This window comes from Misgurnus anguillicaudatus, chromosome 21, assembly GCF_027580225.2.
Source record: "Misgurnus anguillicaudatus chromosome 21, ASM2758022v2, whole genome shotgun sequence".
NCBI lineage: Eukaryota > Metazoa > Chordata > Actinopteri > Cypriniformes > Cobitidae > Misgurnus > Misgurnus anguillicaudatus.
This window is the reverse complement of record NC_073357.2, coordinates 59,375,814-59,393,507: the sequence shown is the minus strand read 5'-3', so window position 1 is coordinate 59,393,507 and position 17,694 is coordinate 59,375,814. Positions and strand designations below refer to the sequence as shown.

The 17,694-nt window shown below is 36.4% G+C and overlaps 3 protein-coding genes across 12 annotated transcripts in view; all 3 read left to right on the top strand.

Annotated features, from left to right (window-relative positions):
• LOC129452519 (B-cadherin) overlaps positions 1–17,694 on the top strand; it is a 192,879-nt gene that overhangs the window by 49,288 nt on the left and 125,897 nt on the right. For 3 of the 10 annotated variants that reach the window (XM_073859537.1, XM_073859532.1, XM_073859542.1), the window contains one exon: positions 14,098–14,270. The exons of 2 other annotated variants lie outside the window; for them this stretch is intronic. In XM_073859537.1, coding sequence (XP_073715638.1) covers positions 14,098–14,270 — 173 coding nt within the window. Of the gene's footprint in view, positions 1–3,708; positions 3,851–11,981; positions 12,048–12,145; positions 12,302–12,538; positions 12,618–14,097; positions 14,271–17,694 lie in introns of those variants that run through there. 5 more of the 10 variants (XM_073859534.1, XM_073859540.1, XM_073859533.1 and 2 more) reach the window with 3 other exon arrangements.
• Positions 5,994–7,607, top strand: LOC141353239 (B-cadherin-like). The gene is made up of 4 exons (XM_073859721.1): positions 5,994–6,155; positions 6,386–6,544; positions 6,631–6,816; positions 6,899–7,607. The coding sequence occupies exons 1-4, from the start codon at positions 5,994–5,996 to the stop codon at positions 7,265–7,267; spliced, it is 876 nt and encodes a 291-aa protein (XP_073715822.1). The 3' UTR covers positions 7,268–7,607.
• On the top strand, positions 14,278–16,246 carry LOC141353238 (B-cadherin-like). Its single transcript, XM_073859720.1, has 7 exons — positions 14,278–14,301; positions 14,360–14,488; positions 14,575–14,760; positions 14,843–15,087; positions 15,201–15,346; positions 15,427–15,651; positions 15,727–16,246. The coding sequence occupies exons 1-7, from the start codon at positions 14,278–14,280 to the stop codon at positions 16,008–16,010; spliced, it is 1,239 nt and encodes a 412-aa protein (XP_073715821.1). The 3' UTR covers positions 16,011–16,246.

Below are 17,694 nucleotides of genomic sequence, written 5' to 3'. Positions count from 1 at the left end.
AAATGTGTGTACATATTTCTAATAATTTTACATATTATTTAAAATATATTCTACCATATAGTAAACATACATGTGACACTATATCTGTACATATATTGTTAATACATTTTTGCATATCAATCGGAATACAATATGGCGGATATTTAGAAATATAATATTGCATATATTTTGAGATATATAAACACACATATTATATTCACGTGCAATATATTAAAAGCGGCAATTATTTATATTTATCAATATACTGCAATAAATTACATATATATAGAATATATGTATCAACATATTACTCCATATATTGCCAATATATACTGCAATATATAGCATACATAAAGAATATATGCATCAACATATTACTCCATATATTGCCAATATATACTGCAATATATTACATACATTAAGATTATATTTATCAACATATTACTCCATATATTGCCAATATATACTGCAATATATTACATACAAAAATAATATATGTATCAACATATTACTACATATATTGCCAATATATACTGCAATATATTACATACATAAAGAATATATGTATCAACATATTACTCCATATATTGCCATTTATACTGCAATATATTACATACATAAAGAATATATGTATCAACATATTACTACATATATTGCCAATATATACTGCAATATATTACATACATTAAGAGTATATTTATCAACATATTACTCCATATATTGCCAATATATACTGCTATATATTACATACATATATAATATATTTATCAACATATTACTACATATATTGCCAATATATACTGCAATATATTACATACATTTAGAATATATTTATCAACATATTACTCCATATATTGGCAATATATACAGCAATATATTACAAACATATAGAATATATGTATCAACATATTACTCCATATATTGCCAATATATACTGCAATATATTACATACTTATAGAATATATGTATCAATATATTACATACATTTAAAATTTATGTATCAACATATTACTCCATATATTGCCAATATATACTGCAATATATTACATACATATAAAATATATGTATCAACATATTACTCCATATATTGCCAATATATACTGCAATCTATTACATAAATTTAGAATATATGTATCAATATATTACATACATTTAAAATATATGTGTCAACATATTACTATATTGCCAATATATACTTCAATATATTACATACATTTAGAATATATGCATCAATATATTACTTCATATATTTCCAATATATTATGGGATATATTAAATAGTATAATGAGATGTATTTAATCAATATATGAAAACGGCAATAATTGCAGTATTGTATAATATATTGCAATATATCACTTACATATATAATATATATTTTTTTTTATAATATATCATGATATATATTACTATGTAAATTTCACAATATATGGAGACACATTAAATATATTGTCATGTAATATATTGAGAAATATATTTTTGTTGCATAAGGGATGAGTCAGCAGTTGTTTGTTTTAAATAAAGGTGTTGCTTTATAAATAAAGTGACATTGATATTGTCAAATGAGAAGTTATTGAAGCTATTTAAACAGGATTGATAGTGTCAGACTTTTGATCAGAGAATGTGTCCAGCTTGTTGTTAGTATCTTTATCATTTTAAAAATTGGTGTATTCTTTTAAGGATATAAATCTAAAGATTTAATATCTGCCCACTAGATGTCAGTATTTTTCTGTCTCAACAAATGACGGTCTGATCATCTCATGAGTGAATGACATCAAAGTGTTGTGAGAGTTATTCACAAGAACTTCTTTGTATGATTTCTCGAATCACTCTCTCGATACTTTAATGTCTTTGAAAAGTCTTCAATAGTAGATTATATTTTGTGTACCCAAAAGTTTAAGTTCACAAAAGCTTTTCTGTGTGGACAGCATAACATTCTGATCTAACATGCAAGACTTGGCCATAGTTTGATGTCTGGGAACTGAGTGATAAAAAATTGAGATCTTTTCTGTTAAGATGTTTCTGTCTTTCTATGTCTGACCAAACCTCTGACACCTCGGGTGAGAGAGATGTTACTTCTATGAGTATTGCTTACGCTAACCTAAACATTTCTGTGTTGGGTGACCTTCTTACAAGAAGAAGAAAATCCAGAGACAAGACCCTGTGTTGATTTAGGTTAAGTATAGAGGACCCTTCAGAAGAAAATCATCATCATGTGGTTAGGAGTTATTATCTTCCTCTGTCAGGTAAGATTTATTTAAAACCTTTGACTATTTAGTGTTACAAATGTGTTTAAGATGCAGTAAAGGAAGGTTAACCATTTTAGAATTTCACCAGATGTGAAAAATGAATCAGACACATTGAACATAATCCTTATAGGTTTATTTCTAAATATTTGGTAGGTAGGTTTTATTTGTTAACACTTAATGCACAAACTAACAATGAACAACACTTCTACAACATTTATTCATCAAATATTTCACTGATGTGTGTTTTTTAGGTATTTTCATGTGGATTTGCAGAGGAGTCGTCATGCACACCTGAATTCGATTCAGAGTTGTTTGTGTTTAAAGTGCACCGAGATCATCTTCACAGAGGACAAAGACTAGGAAGAGGTAAAAGAGACTCACAATCCTAACATTCAAAGTGTTGTGTTACAATGTTAAATAATATTAGTCTCTGCACTACTCTATTTAGATGTTAAAACAATAATCATGTCATGTGTCTTTCTCTGACAGTAATCTTCAATACCTGTGATGTAAGATCAAGATCAGTCTTTCAGTCGGGTGACAAGCGGTTCAGTGTGAGAACAGATGGAAGTGTAAGACTGAAGACACCGGTGACTCTTCATGATGGATATATGATGTTTGATGTACACGTTTGGGACTCCAGTGATATGAAGCACACAACATCTGTCAGAGTTGAATGTACTGCTCACCATCATGAAGATCATCACATGAATACTGCCGTGAACATCACACCACAGGTACACACAAGACAAACTCAACTGTGACACGATACAAGACTTGTGTAGATCTTCAATAAACACAAAATTACAAACTGGCTAACAGCCGGTCATACCGGCTTAAGGTGGTCTAGTGGATTTAGAGGCTGGTTGACCAGATAATGAACAGCATGAATCAGCTAACAAACTGTAAAATGTGTTGAGGTGTCTCTGAGTTTAGACCTGTAATGTCCATAAAATCAAACATTTTGTTTTTCAGATGAAATCTTTCCATGATGGTTTGATCGTGAGGTTTTCATCACGTGTAAAGAGATCAAAGAGAGGTTGGGTTATTCCACCAATGCAAGAATCTGAGAAAATAGGTCCTTTCCCCAAATTTCTGGCTCAGGTGAGTAAACATAATAAATATTGTACACTATTATTGTATAATAAACAGGCTTGTTTGTTACTGGATTTAGATCAAGTCAATTTATGATGCAGTGACGTACAGTATCACGGGTGAAGGAGCAGATCAGCCACCTTTGGGTCTTTTCACATGTGATAGACATTCAGGATCTGTTTATGTGACGCAGCCCCTCGACAGAGAGAAAAAAGCTTCATACAAAGTAAGTTATTTTCAGGTTAAATCAAATGCACCACATTAAAACCTTTAATACAGTATAACTTTTGTCTACACTTTTTAAAAGTTCTCATTTTGTAAATGATTTCTGACAGTCACTACAGATATTTAACACTTCACATGTTTACAACTATGTTTATGTCTTCAGCTCATCGCTCATGCTGTTGGAGAAGGAGGCGTAAAAGAGAAGCCAATGGAAATCATTATTGATGTGATTGATATAAATGATAATAAACCTCAGTTTACACAAAATCCTTTTAATGGAAATGTTCCTGACGCTGCTCCAAAAAGTAAGCGTTTCATTTTAATTCATCTTAATCATTTATTTGTCTTTAGTGTTGAATTAATATGATTGATTATAAAATATAAACACAATTAATGTCCCATGATCTGTATGTTCGTTTTGTACTAAGGGGAAACTTTCTACCTTTCACACAAACCGATTAAAATTTTCTTCTCTTCTCGTCCAATTAGACATTTATAATGTTTTTTCAGTGTGTCATGAGAAATTTTTCACACTTTCTTGAATTTTAATAAACATTCATTGTTTGCTTGAGAAATTAGTAACAAATAAGAAAAAGTTTCCTCTCACAGATGAGTTTTACTGTATATCATATTTAAAAAAACAACCTCTGTGCACCACAAGCTGTTTAAATCAGACTTAGTAAACAACAGATGGTAAACACAAGAAACAACCCAGCATGCAATAGCCGCCATTTCACCGTCTAGGTTAACTACAGACCTGATATAGTCCGTGTCACAGTGTAGTATGAGGTTGAGGCACTGTGACTAGCCTCATACACAGCTATTATTATTACACAGCCACCATTAACACCAAGCACGATTCGAATGCCGGCATTTAATGTATACACGGATCTGTGTAGTGGTGTAGTGTATTGTGCATCTGTGTTTAATGTTTTATGTTGTTTATCACAGTTTGTTACTTCCCAAACAAAACTACATTTCATCTGCCATAAAAGATTAAAATAACCACACGCACATTCTTTATCTACTATAATTTATTGGGCAACAAACACGCATACAAAGATTACAAACACTCACCAGTTTCCATTTTCCAGAACCAAACCTGTGCAATATACAACCTGGGACTTTTATACACTTACCATGCTGGGCAGCCATTTTGGTTGTGACATCATATGGGTCACCAGTTCATGCCTGTATAAAAGTGTTCTGTTTTTCTGTTTAAAGTCTTAATGGTTGTTTGATGTGTGTGTGGAATGTTGTGTTTGTACTTATTTATTTTCATTAATGTATATTTTGTTGCCCATGCATGTTTTTATAGTTGGTGGAGAAACCCCCACCAATTTCAAAATGGTTTGGTCCAGGGGCGGAGCTAAGAATATAAAATGGCTCCCACACAGTCAGTCAGTGTGGGTTGTTGTAGGAGTTGTGTTTTGCTTTATACAAAGTTTATGGCGGATTTCTTGTTGATGCAGTTCAGATCAGTTGATTTAGCTGAACTAGCATGTAAATACTTTGTATATTGTGTATATTTTGTACAGTTTATTTTCTTTTTGATTATTTTTCTATTTTTACACCGTGTGTCATTAATAAATCACCCTTCACCTGAATCCAAGCGGTTTCTGTGTCACTTTTGCCTCCTATCCCCCGGTCAAATCCTAACAGTCCGGCTATAAGTAACCCACTTAAGGCCAAAATAAACTTGAATTTTGTTGCATGTGGTTTTTGCCTAAATAAACTTGTGATATGTCTGATATTTCATCATGTAAGCAAAGTCAACAGTGATTACAAGGTGTTTACTTTCATTTATTTATTTTATCTCATTTATTTTGGGGCTACAGTTAGACGTCTAATTTTCACTGACAGATCAAATTTTGCCTTGTTTTAGCCTAGACGTCATGGCTGTATTTGAACGGCTATTAGATGTCTTTTAAACACAAAATTGTTTTGTGGGAAGCTTTAAGGGGGTCGCACAAAAAGATCGAACACATTGTTTTCTATGAGTATACGCACACTAGCACCAACAGGTGGCGCCTCTCCGCGCCGCCCAGCTATGACTCAGGAAGTTGCTCAAATCCCTGTCGGGCCACAGAGGGCCACTCACATAGTTTAACATTAAATAACATCATATTTGTCCCAAATCATTAACAATTAACATTGGCTGCTAACGTATATATTGCATTTTGAAGTAGACGCTATCTGACAAAACTTGCGCTATTTAATGTGCACTTCCAGTTTATGATACCTCCGAGTTGCCAGACGCGACTCGACACGGTGCTGAGCTGCCCGTCCGGTGTGCGACCCCCTTAACTGAATCTTACAGATAGCATTTTACAATGCAAACTTTTATTTAAAAGGCCAAAAATGACCCCTTTAAATATTAACAATAGCAGGAGTGATGCGTTTTCAAAATCACACTTTTATTCCTCTTTTTCTGAAGATTATGAGTTTATGACGGTCACAGCCACTGATGCAGATGATCCAGAAACTGATAATGCTGAAGTCAGATACAAAATTATCAGCCAAGATCCACCATCACCAAATCCAAATATGTTTGACATCAATTCTGTAACCGGAGGGATTCGTGTGAACAGTGAAGGTCTGAATAGAGAGGTGAGAGATGACTTTTAATGATGGGGCGGTTTCCTGGAAAAGGCTCGAAAAGCCTAAAAAAAGGCTCGAAAAGCCTAAAATGCTTGTTTGAGTTGCCTTCATTTAAAAACACCTTGCACTGACCTATCTTAAAGAGATAATTTACCCAAAAATAAAAATTTTAGTCCTGGATTAATGTAAACCTTGTCTGGAAAACTGCCCCATAGTGTTGAAGAATGAGTTCTTGACAGGAAAAACTCACCTGTTATCTTCTCTTACAGAAATTTGCCAAATATACTTTGGTCATTCAGGCTGCAGACATGAAAGGAGATGGTTTTTCAACATCCGGCAAAGCTGTTATAACTGTCACTGACAGCAATGATAATCCACCTCAATTTGATCAAGAAACGGTAGTGTGCTGTTCATCATCTGTCATCTAAATATCTAAGAGAATCAATAAAAAGTCTTATAATTACACAAATCTTTTTGTTGTTAGTACACTGTATCTGTCCCAGAGAATCAAGTTGGAGTTGAAGTTGCCAACCTCACAGTAACTGATGGAGATGAACCTGAATCACCTGCCTGGTCAACTAAGTATAAGATTATCAGTGGTGATGAAGGAGGAGTTTTTAATATCAGTACTGGACCCAGTCAGCTGGAGGGAATCATCACCACTGTGAAGGTACTGAATGATCTTCATAATGTTGATCAGAGAGATGTTTGTGTTGATGTACTGTAACTGAAGTCTTTTCTTCTCCATACAGCCGCTGGACTATGAAAAGACCAAGCAGTACATTTTGTCTGTGATTGTTAAGAACGATGATCCGTTTGTCGGCTCTTTGCCCACCTCCACCGCCACAGTCATTGTCAATGTTGAGGATGTGAACGAGCCTCCGGTGTTTAATCCAAAGGAGAAGCACATTATTAAACCTGAAGATGTAGTCCTGAAAGTTTTCGATGAGCAGAATCTGTATCAGGACAGCCAGATTAAAGTGATCGTGTGTGACTGTAAGGCAGAAAGCGTTGTGTGCAGTGAGACGCGGGCGGCTGGTTTGCTCCTATCTGGAGTTGTCAGAATCTTCACCCTCTTTGGTTTGCTGTGTATATTTGTTTTGGTGTTTGATTTTCTTTAAATGTATTTGTCCACCTAAAATGCATTTTTAGCTCATTAAAGGATTTAACAATATATATTAATATAAAATACATATGGGGGTGCGCTTGCATCTTTATCACATTTTCACCCCTGATGAGTTTGTATCCCTGATAAGTAGTTTATTTTTTATTTATTTGCTTTTAACCTCTTCATACGTTTTATACAATTGTTTATTTATTGGAATTTGCTGTTTTTGCAACTTGTAACACTTCTGAAACACTGTTAGTAAAAATGTAATGCAAAGCGTGTTAAAACAGAACCACATTCTGTATGAGTGTGAGAACTGTGATAGACAAGTTCAATAAAAAATTATCAGCTTCTATCTGTCAGATTTGCATATTCTTTCACTGTGTTCTGCTTTTGAGAAATGAAGACATTTCTTTTCACTCACGAAAGTTCAATTCAAGATAGAATTGTTTAGTTTCTCTACTCATCATCTGCCTTACTGATTTAAAAGCTTTGATGTCTGTAAATTATCTTAATTTTAAATAAAAGTAAGACTGATAAAATATAGTTGTTGTTTTTCATCTGAATGCAAAAGCAAAGTCTTTTCAGTCTTTTGAAAACTTTTGATAGAGAGCCATTTATGTCCCCCATTTTTGTGGGAAAATGTAGTAACCATAGTTTTACTACAGTAACCATGGTTTTACGCTTTTAACTGTAGTACAACTATGGTTAATTTTCCTAAGGGTACTTTAACACAGTCTACATAGAGATTAGTCATTGTGCTCTTTCTAGACTTCAAGTTGGTCAAACTGCAGCTTCCAGGGTCTAAATATGAACATATCCCACCTATGAGAGGTATCACAAAATGTCAAGACAACTTAAATATATTTTGGAAAATATATTGTTTACAAAAATTTATTTTTCACCAATATATTTTTTACCATTTTTGTATATTCTAATATATATTTTTTCTTTTTTTTAAGCATTTAAAATGTATATTTAGTCCTCCATATTTCAAACCAGATACGTTGCTTATGTGTCCAGCTTGTTAGGCCTACATCATTAAAAATGGTGGTATCCTTTTTTACAATTTACAAAAGTGAGTCACACTAAATATTAATACAGTTATCTCTCATAAATAGCTTTATAATATCTGCGCACTAGATGTCAGTATTTTTCTGTCTCAACAAAGGCTGGTCTTTAATAGCATATTTGTGTACCCAAAAGTTCAAGTTCACAAACATTTTTTCTGGCCTAACATGCAAGTTTTGTCCATTACTGATGAAAGGTGGATGTTTTTTTAATTTAATCCATTTTTAAAAGCAATAATTTCAAACCCCAGATAAATGTTATAGTGTGAGGGATCAGAGTAAAATATAGTCAAATGTCTGGGAACTAAACAAAAAATGAGATCTGTTCTGTCAAAATATTTCCTGTATTTGTATGTCTGACCAAACCACTGACACCTCGGGTGAGAGGGATGTTACTGCTATAAGTACTATTTGCTTAACGCTAACCTAAACATTTCTGTGTTGGGTGACCTTCTTACAAGAAGAAACCCCAAAGACAAGACCCTGTGTTGAGTTTTATTTCAGAGATAGGTTAAGTATAGAGGACCCTTCAGAAGAAAATCATCATCATGTGGTTAGGGGTTATTATCTTTCTTTGTCAGGTAAGACTTTATTTAAAACATTTGACTATTTAGTGTTACAAATGTGTTTAAGATGCAGTAAAGGGAGGTTAACCATTTGAACATTTCACCAGATTTGGAAAATGAATCAGACGCATTGAACATAATCATTATAGTTTTATTTCAAAATAATTGGTAACACTTCACTATAAGGTTGTATTTGTTAACACTTAATGCATAAACTAACAATAAACAACACATCTGCCGCATTTACTCATCTTAGATCATGTTATTTTTAACATTAACATCAAATATTTCATTGATGTGTGTTTTTAAGGTATTTTCATGTGGATTTGCTGATGAATCGTCATGCACACCTGGATTTGATTCAGAGTCGTTTGTGTTTAAAGTGAACAGAGATCATCTTCACAGAGGAAAAACACTAGGAAGAGGTAAAAGAGACTCACAATCCTCTTTAAAAAACAACAACTCAACATTCAGCTTTGTGTTACAATGTTGAAAAATATTAGGCTCTGCACTACTGTAGGGGAGAGTGGGGTAAAGTGAGACATCGGGTAAAGTGAGACACCCCCTGTATCTAGGCAACGGAACACATTTGTGGTCCTATGACTATTATGTTTTTAAGCACCTCAAATTTCCCCGTGGCCATGAAGGACAGGACCTCATGCTGCTGTGTTTAGCATGTTTTTTTCACAAAAATATATTTTTTGCTTGTAAAAGTAAATTTTCTTGCTGTCAACTTAATCAACTGTTGTGCCAAAGCAAATTGATTCAGGTAGAAAAAGTTATATCACACATGTTTATGAACTACCAACATATAAAACCTTGTGTTGATGCTAGCTGAAGATAAGCCTGAATTTCCAAGAGAGAGAGTTTTTTTCCAAAATGTGGCGGTGGGGTAAAGTGAGACAAATGCTGTGGGGTAAAGTGAGACATGAGGCACAAGTTCAGTTTAGTCTAAAACACATTTTAATGTAATATTACATTACATATGTTTTATTTTTAATGTTATAAACATTGCAGAAAAACCATTATGCCTAGTCAATACACCAGGAAGACAGCCTGGGGAAAAACACCCCTTGAGGAGATGGAGAGTGCAGCTGCTTAGGTCAAGGAAGGAAAGAAGTCTCTAATGCTACGTACACACCAAACGCGAGGCATTATGGTACTGTGGGTTCACACCAGACACAAGTTCAACAATTTGCGCAAGTAGATTACATACAAAGTCAACGCAAAGATGCAATCAGACACGTCCTCGCGTGTGGCGATGCGAATGACGTGATATGGGTGGCGCGTTTGCCATGAAAACAGGCACTATTCGCCGCAAACACGTCTTCGCCCAATTTGAAAATATTCAACTCGAGCGAAAAATTTGCATTACACAATGTTAAATCCTGCGAGTAATCTAGATCAGTTAACGCGATGCCCCGCATTTGGTGTGTACGTAGCATTACTCACTCTAGATTACTCACAGGATTTAACATTGTGTCATGCAAACTTTTCGCTCGAGATAAATATTTTCAACTTGGGCGAAGACATGTTTGAGGTGAATAGTGCCTGTTTTCGCGGCAAATGCTCCGCTCATATGGCGTCATTCGCATCGCCCCATGCGAGGATGCGTCTGATCGTGTCTTTGTATTAACTTTGAATGTAATCTACTTGCACAAATCGTTGAACTCACGTCTGGTGTGAACCCACAGTAAGAGCAGCTGCAAGGGATAGAAATATTGATAGATGGTTCTGATTGTTTTTTGCGCTGACCCGCAGACACTAGCTGGCTCTAAGGGTCCTTTGTTCTGACCCCCAGACTGCGTTCTAATCTAACTGGTTCTATATGTCATTTGAATGTTAATTAAAAAAATTTGAATTGTCGGAGCCAATGGTGTATAGTGGGCAGCGCTCCGACATGTGATGCTTTCACACTTTCTGCAACCCGAGTTCGATTCCCGGCTCGTGGTCATTTGCCAATCCAATACCCTTCTCTCCTCCCTGTCCTTTCCTGTCCTCTCCAAAACTCACTGTTAAATAAAGGCAAAAACTGGCCAAAAAATATAACTTTTGAATTATATTATGTTGTATTTGATATTGGTTCAGAGTTACTGTACTTTCAAGTGTTTAGAAAAATAATGTTCTTAATTGACCAATCCCCTTGATTCTTTTACTAGTCCAACATTAGTTCTGGAATGTGTGATTGTCAAGCTAGCCGTCAGGATTTTATCTGTTACAATATGTGCTGTTACGGTAGTTTCAGAGTGGAAAAAGTAAGTGGATCAGTTTACCCCGAGCTGGTTCACTTTACCCCCTTGATTTTTCTGGTTTGTCTCAGTTTACCCCTAAGCTGGGGTAAAGTGAGACACAAGACCACTTTTTTTAAAACAATCATATTTTCACTGCTCTTCGTCCTGAATACATTCTGGTAATTTCCAAAGCTAGGAAACATCCTGAATTAACGGGAAATGTGTAAATTTGACTGATATATCATTTTAGTTCGCTTAGAGGGGAGCAAATGTAAAAAATGTCTCACTTTACCCCACTCTCCCCTATTTAGATGTTTAAACAATCATTCATGTGTTTTTCTCTGACAGTAATCTTCAATGCCTGTGATGTAAGATCAAGATCAGTCTTTCAGTCGGGTGACAAGCGGTTCAGTGTGAGAACAGATGGAAGTGTAAGACTGAAGACACCGGTGACTCTTCATGATGGATATATGATGTTTGATGTACACGTTTGGGACTCCAGTGATATGAAGCACACAACATCTGTCAGAGTTGAATGTACTGCTCACCATCATGAAGATCATCACATGAATACTGCCGTGAACATCACACCACAGGTACACACAAGACAAACTCAACTGTGACACGATACAAGACTTGTGTAGCTCTTCACTAAACACAAAATTACAAACCAGCTAACAGCGGGTCATACCGGCTTAATGTGGTCTAGTGAATTTGGAGGCTGGTTGACCAGCTAATGAACAGCAATCAGCTAACAAACTGTAAAATGTGTTGAGGTGTCTCTGAGTTTAGACATCCCTGATGATTTGATCGTGAGGTTTCCAAGGTCTTCAGCAGGTCTAAAGAGAGTAAAGAGAGGTTGGGTTATTCCACCAATGAAAGTATCCGAAAACAGTAATGGTCCTTTCCCACAATTTCTGGCTCAGGTGAGTAAACATAATGAATATACTCTACACTATTATTACGAATACGAATTATTACGAAACACGTTTGTGTTACTGACTTTGTGTGTTTCTGTATATAGATCAAGTCAGATTATGCTAAGGAAACTACGTTGACATACAGTATCACAGGTGAAGGAGCAGATCTGCCACCTGTGGGTCTTTTCACATGTAATAAACATAATGGATCTGTTTATGTGACGCAGCCGCTTGACAGAGAGAATAAAGCTTCATATAAAGTAAATTATTTTTAAATCTTACTCACAATTAGACAATTACAAATCAAATACACCACATTGAAAACATTTAAAAATGAGTTTTGAAAGCTGTAATCTCATCAATAGTTATCCACAGTCACCACAGATATTTAACACTTCACATGTTTACAAATATGTTTATGTCTTCAGCTCATCGCTCACGCTCATGCTGTTTCAAAAGAAGGTGTAAAAGAGAAGCCAATGGAAATCATTATTGAGGTGATTGACCAAAATGATAATAAGCCAGTGTTTACACAAAATCCTTTTAATGGAAAAGTTCCTGAAGCTGCTCCAAAAGGTGAGTGTTTCATTTCAATTCATCTTAATCATTCATATGTCTTTAATGTTGAATTACTGTAATATGATTAATTATAAAAATATTAACACAGTTAATGTCCCCTGACCTGTATGCTAAAATGTTCTTGCTCTCATCTGGACAGATATTGAAATTTTTAATTTTCTCCTCAAGTCTATTTATGACATTTGTTATGTTTTTTTGCAGTGTGTCATGACATTTCTTTTTTTTACTTTTAATGAAACATTATTTGCTTGAGAAATGAGGGACAAACTACAGAAGATTTTTATATCATATTTCAAAAACAGCCTCTTTGCACCCCCAAGCTGTTCAAATCTGACTTAAATGATTAAGGTGTTTATCTTAAACCAGGTATCATAAATGAATCGCTTTCTCTCCCTACATCATTTATTTTAAAACACTGATGATATCTGTTTTTCAGAGGCTTAGACCTTTCCAATGATATCCAAAACTCAGTAAACGCAGGCATTTTGTATACAGAAGGGGGTGACACTTTAAGGGGTTAAAAACAAATTTCTATTTATTTTTCCTAATCTAGTGCAAAAGATGTTAAACAAAGCCAAGAAAGACATTTTAGTGAATCCTATAGATAGCATTTTAGTGTTGTTTAGGCCAAATTTCCACTTAACATGTAAATGTTGATGGTTAAAGGAACAGTATGTAGGATTGTGGGAACAGTATGTAGGATTGTGGCCAAAACTGGTATTGCAATCACAAACCTTGTGGCTAAAACTGGTACTGCAATCACACAATTTGTGGCCAATACACAAAATGACAACATAAACAACAGTTGAGGGCTGCAACTCCACTTTTTAAATGTCAATATCCTGGCCAGACAACTGCTGTGAGTGATATAAGTATTTGAAACGAAAATGATTTCTGTCTAGTGAAATATAAGGGCCATTTTATGATTAATTGATATAAATGTTTTACATACTGTTCCTTTAAGCTGTATTGAATTTGGGAATTTGCAGCTTGATTTAAAAAATGCTCTGAATTTTGACTAAATGTATTTAATATAGCACAATTTTATTTTAAAATGTCAAAAATACACTGTTGCCTCACAGCAAGATGGTCCTCAGTTCAAGCCCTGGTTAGGTTAGGTTAGGTCAGGTGGCCTATCTCTGTGCAATTTGTATGTTCTCTCTGTGTCAGCGTGGGTTTACTCTGGTTTCCTCCCACAGACCAAAAACATGCAAGTTAGGCAAATTGTCCCTCCCCCAACCTGTATCTAGAGTAACTTGTCTAAGTAAACTTGTGTATGAATTAACTAGTTCTGGCCATGAGCATAGCCATAGATGCTGGAATGGCGTAATGAATGAAAGAAAGAAAGAAAGAAAGAAAGAAAGAAAGAAAGAAAGAAAGAAAGAAAGAAAGAAAGAAAGAAAGAAAGAAAGAAAGAAAGAAAGAAAGAAAGAAAGAAAAAAGTTAAAAAATGTTTTTTGTTCCACTTTCTCGGAAGATTATGAGTTTATGACGGTCACAGCCACTGATGCAGATGATCCAGAAACTGAAAATGCTATTATCAGATACTCGATTATCAGCCAAGATCCACCATCACCAAATCCAAATATGTTTGATATCAATTCTGTTACCGGAGTGATTCGTGTCATCGGTTCAGGCCTGGATAGAGAGGTGAGAGATGACATTTAATGATTGTTTCTTAGTGTTGAAGAATGAGTTCATGAAAGACAAAACTCACCTGTGAACATCTTCTCTTTCAGAAATGGCCCAAATATACTTTGATCATTCAGGCTGCAGACCAGCAAGGAACTGGTTTCCCAACAGATGGCACAGCTGTTATTATTGTCACTGACAGCAATGATAATCCACCTCAATTTGAGCCAGAAACGGTAGTGTGCTGTTCATCATCTCTCATCTAAATATCTAAGAGAATCAATAAAAAGTCTTATAATTACGCAAATCTTTTTGTTTTTAGTACACTGTATCTGTCCCAGAGAATCAAGTTGGAGTTGAAGTGGCCAAACTCACAGTTACTGATGGAGATGAACCTGGATCACCTGCCTGGTCAACTAAGTATAAGATTATCAGTGGTGACAAATTAGGAGTTTTTAATATCAGTACTGGACCCAGTCAGCTGGAGGGAATCATCACCACTGTGAAGGTACTGAATGATCTTCATAATGTTGATCAGACAGATGTTTGTGTTGATGTACTGTAACTGAAGTCTTTTCTTGTTCATACAGCCGCTGGACTACGAGAAGACCAAGCAGTACATTTTGTCTGTGATTGTTGAGAACGATGATCCGTTTGTCGGCCCTTTGCCCACCTCCACCGCCACAGTCACTGTCAATGTTGAGGATGTGAATGAGCCTCCGGTGTTTAATCCAAAGGAGAAGTACATTATTAAACCTGAAAATGTTCCTGTTGGTAGTGACTTGGTTGCTTTTACAGCCACTGATCCAGACATTGGAAGAGCACAGAAGTTAACGTACAGATTTCTTCAAAACTTTATTTCTTAATGATCTAACATGTTTTTATTAAAATGAGATGAAGTTTGTCTCGACTAATTTTCTTTTTTTGCCATATTTTTGTTCCTTACAGGTACAGAATCGGCAGTGATCCCGCTGGCTTTCTCAGTGTCATTGAAGATACGGGAATGATCAAAGTCAAGAGTCTTATGGACAGAGAATCTATCGAGGTCAAAGATGGCAAATACACAGCCATCATTCTGGCCGTTGATAATGATGGTAATGTGGGTTTATTTTGGGAGAGGGGTGCAGTTAAGATTGTTGAATTATTTTTCTAATAAGTTTGTACTTGTGTACAGAAACCGCCAGAGCGACCGGCACAGGAACCCTGATCATTGAGCTGGAGGATGTGAATGATAACGCTCCCTATATTAATGAAAGAGAAATAAAGATCTGTAATCAAGAGGCGCCTCCAGTCCTCCTCTCCATCACTGATAAAGACTTACATCCCAACGCTGGACCCTTTAGTGTTGAAACTCAGGGAGACACAATGAAAAACTGGACTGCCAAGATGAATGATTCAGGTATGAATAGTTGTTGAGCTTATTTCTCTCAAGTATGTTTATGTTTTCTAACAGTTACACTGTACCCATGTGCAGGAACCGGCATTGAGCTGATCCTTAAATCTACGCTGGAGTCTGGCGTCTACAATGTAGTCCTGAGAGTTTTCGATGAACAGAAGTTGTATCAGGACACCTCGGTAAAAGCGACCGTGTGTGAGTGTAAGGGTGAAAGTGTTGTATGCAATGAGACGCGGACGGCTAGGTTGTCGCTGTCTATAATTATCAGAATCATTTGCACCATTGTGGCTCTGGTTTCTATATCCTTTTTATTGGTATATTTTATGAGACCACAGATTTGTTTTGGTCAAGGTAGTCTTTGATTTCTTTGAATGCATTTGTCCACCTAAAATGCTTTTTTAAAGGATATAACAATATAATAATATAAAATACAAATTGGGGTCACTTGCATTCTTATCACCCCGCCATGATAAGTTTGCAAAGTACTTTTTTGCTTTTAACCTCTCAATATTTTTTATACAATTGTTTGTGTTTATTTGTAATTGATTGTATTTTTGCAACTTGTAACACTTCTGAAACACTGTTAATAAAGATGAAATGCAAAGCGTGTTAAAATAGAACGTCTCGGTTACGTATGTAACCCTCGTTCCCTGAAGGAAGGGAACGGAGACGTCACGTCGTGACCGACGAATTGGGAACCGCTTCGCGGGTGACCTATCTACTTCGAGAACTATCAAAAACGCCAATGAACTTGGCATGCAGGTATTTGCATAATGCCGGCGCCGCCCCGCCAGGTGCGTATATAAGGCACAGGTGCATAATACCAAATCAGCTATATTATTGCTGAGAAGCCGAGCAACAGTGCCCGGCCTGAACAGCAATGGAACAGCAAACTGTGGCGACGGGACGTGACGTCTCCGTTCCCTTCCTTCAGGGAACGAGGGTTACATACGTAACCGAGACGTTCCCTTTCAGTCGGTCACTACGACGTCACGTCGTGACCGACGAATTGGGAATCCCTACCAAAACGCCACTGCAGCTGAACCCTTCCAGTGCCTGCAAAAGCCCTCCGCCCTCCACATAAGGGGCGGAACCTAAGGCGAAATGCAGAAGGCCGGTCACTACCTGTTCCTTAACCCACGATAGTGAAGCAGCGAACTGGGAGAAGCGTCTAAACTGAGCGGAGCTAGAACACTGCGGAAGCCATCCCCTAAGAAGGTTAAATGGATGACATAAAATATATGAAACAACCGACAGGTTGCTCAAAATAAAGTCTCTGAACAATACATGGTATGTTGAGAGATGCAGAGCAGGCTCTGCTAAGGAAAAACGTGGAGGATTAGAACCCCACGGACTATACACACAAATGAACCCCACGTAGGGGACAAATGTGGATGCCTAGCCTACACAGGTTTACAGAGAATACATCAGTGATAGGTTGACAGCGGATGCTCCGCAACACCAGCTATCAGGGCGGTGGAGGAGAGGCAAAAACAGTTTTTTAGACGTTTTTGCCCCGATGGCCTTCCATAATGGTGCAAATGTGCAGCACCAAAATAGAGGCTCCAAGCCGACACACGAGCCGACCCTCGGCATTCTTAACTAGTTAGTAGAAAGAACCCGAGTGGAAACCGGTTCGACACGAACACTATAGAATCTTGTGAACGTATTAGGTGTCGCCCAGCCTGCAGCTCTACAAATATCTGTTAGCGAGGAACCGCGAGCCAGTGCCCAAGATGATGCCACACTGCGAGTAGAGTGGGCACGTAAATTAAATGGACAAGGCACATTCTGCTTTTGATATGCAAGGGCTATAGTATCCACAATCCAATGGGACATCCTCTGCTTGGTGACAGCTTTTCCTTTCTGCTGACCACCGTAACAAACAAAGAGCTGATCTGAGGTCCTAAAACTTTGCGTTCTGTCTATATACACACGTAGTGCACGAACAGGACATAACAAAGCCATGGCTGGTTCTGCCTCCTCCAAAGGCAGTGCTTGGAGATTCACCACTTGATCTCTAAAAGGAGTGGTGGGAACTTTGGG

Bases quoted from the DNA above. Each gene is read 5' to 3' on its own strand.
- LOC141353239 (XM_073859721.1), top strand. From the start codon at position 5,994: ATGACGGTCACAGCCACTGATGCAGATGATCCAGAAACTGATAATGCT. The intron at 6,156-6,385 runs GTGAGAGATGAC...AGTTCTTGACAG, and splicing joins GTGAAGGTCTGAATAGAGAG to GAAAAACTCACCTGTTATCT. The intron at 6,817-6,898 runs GTACTGAATGAT...TTCTCCATACAG, and splicing joins GAATCATCACCACTGTGAAG to CCGCTGGACTATGAAAAGAC.
- LOC141353238 (XM_073859720.1), top strand. From the start codon at position 14,278: ATGACATTTAATGATTGTTTCTTA. The intron at 15,347-15,426 runs GTAATGTGGGTT...ACTTGTGTACAG, and splicing joins TCTGGCCGTTGATAATGATG to AAACCGCCAGAGCGACCGGC. The intron at 15,652-15,726 runs GTATGAATAGTT...ACCCATGTGCAG, and splicing joins TGCCAAGATGAATGATTCAG to GAACCGGCATTGAGCTGATC.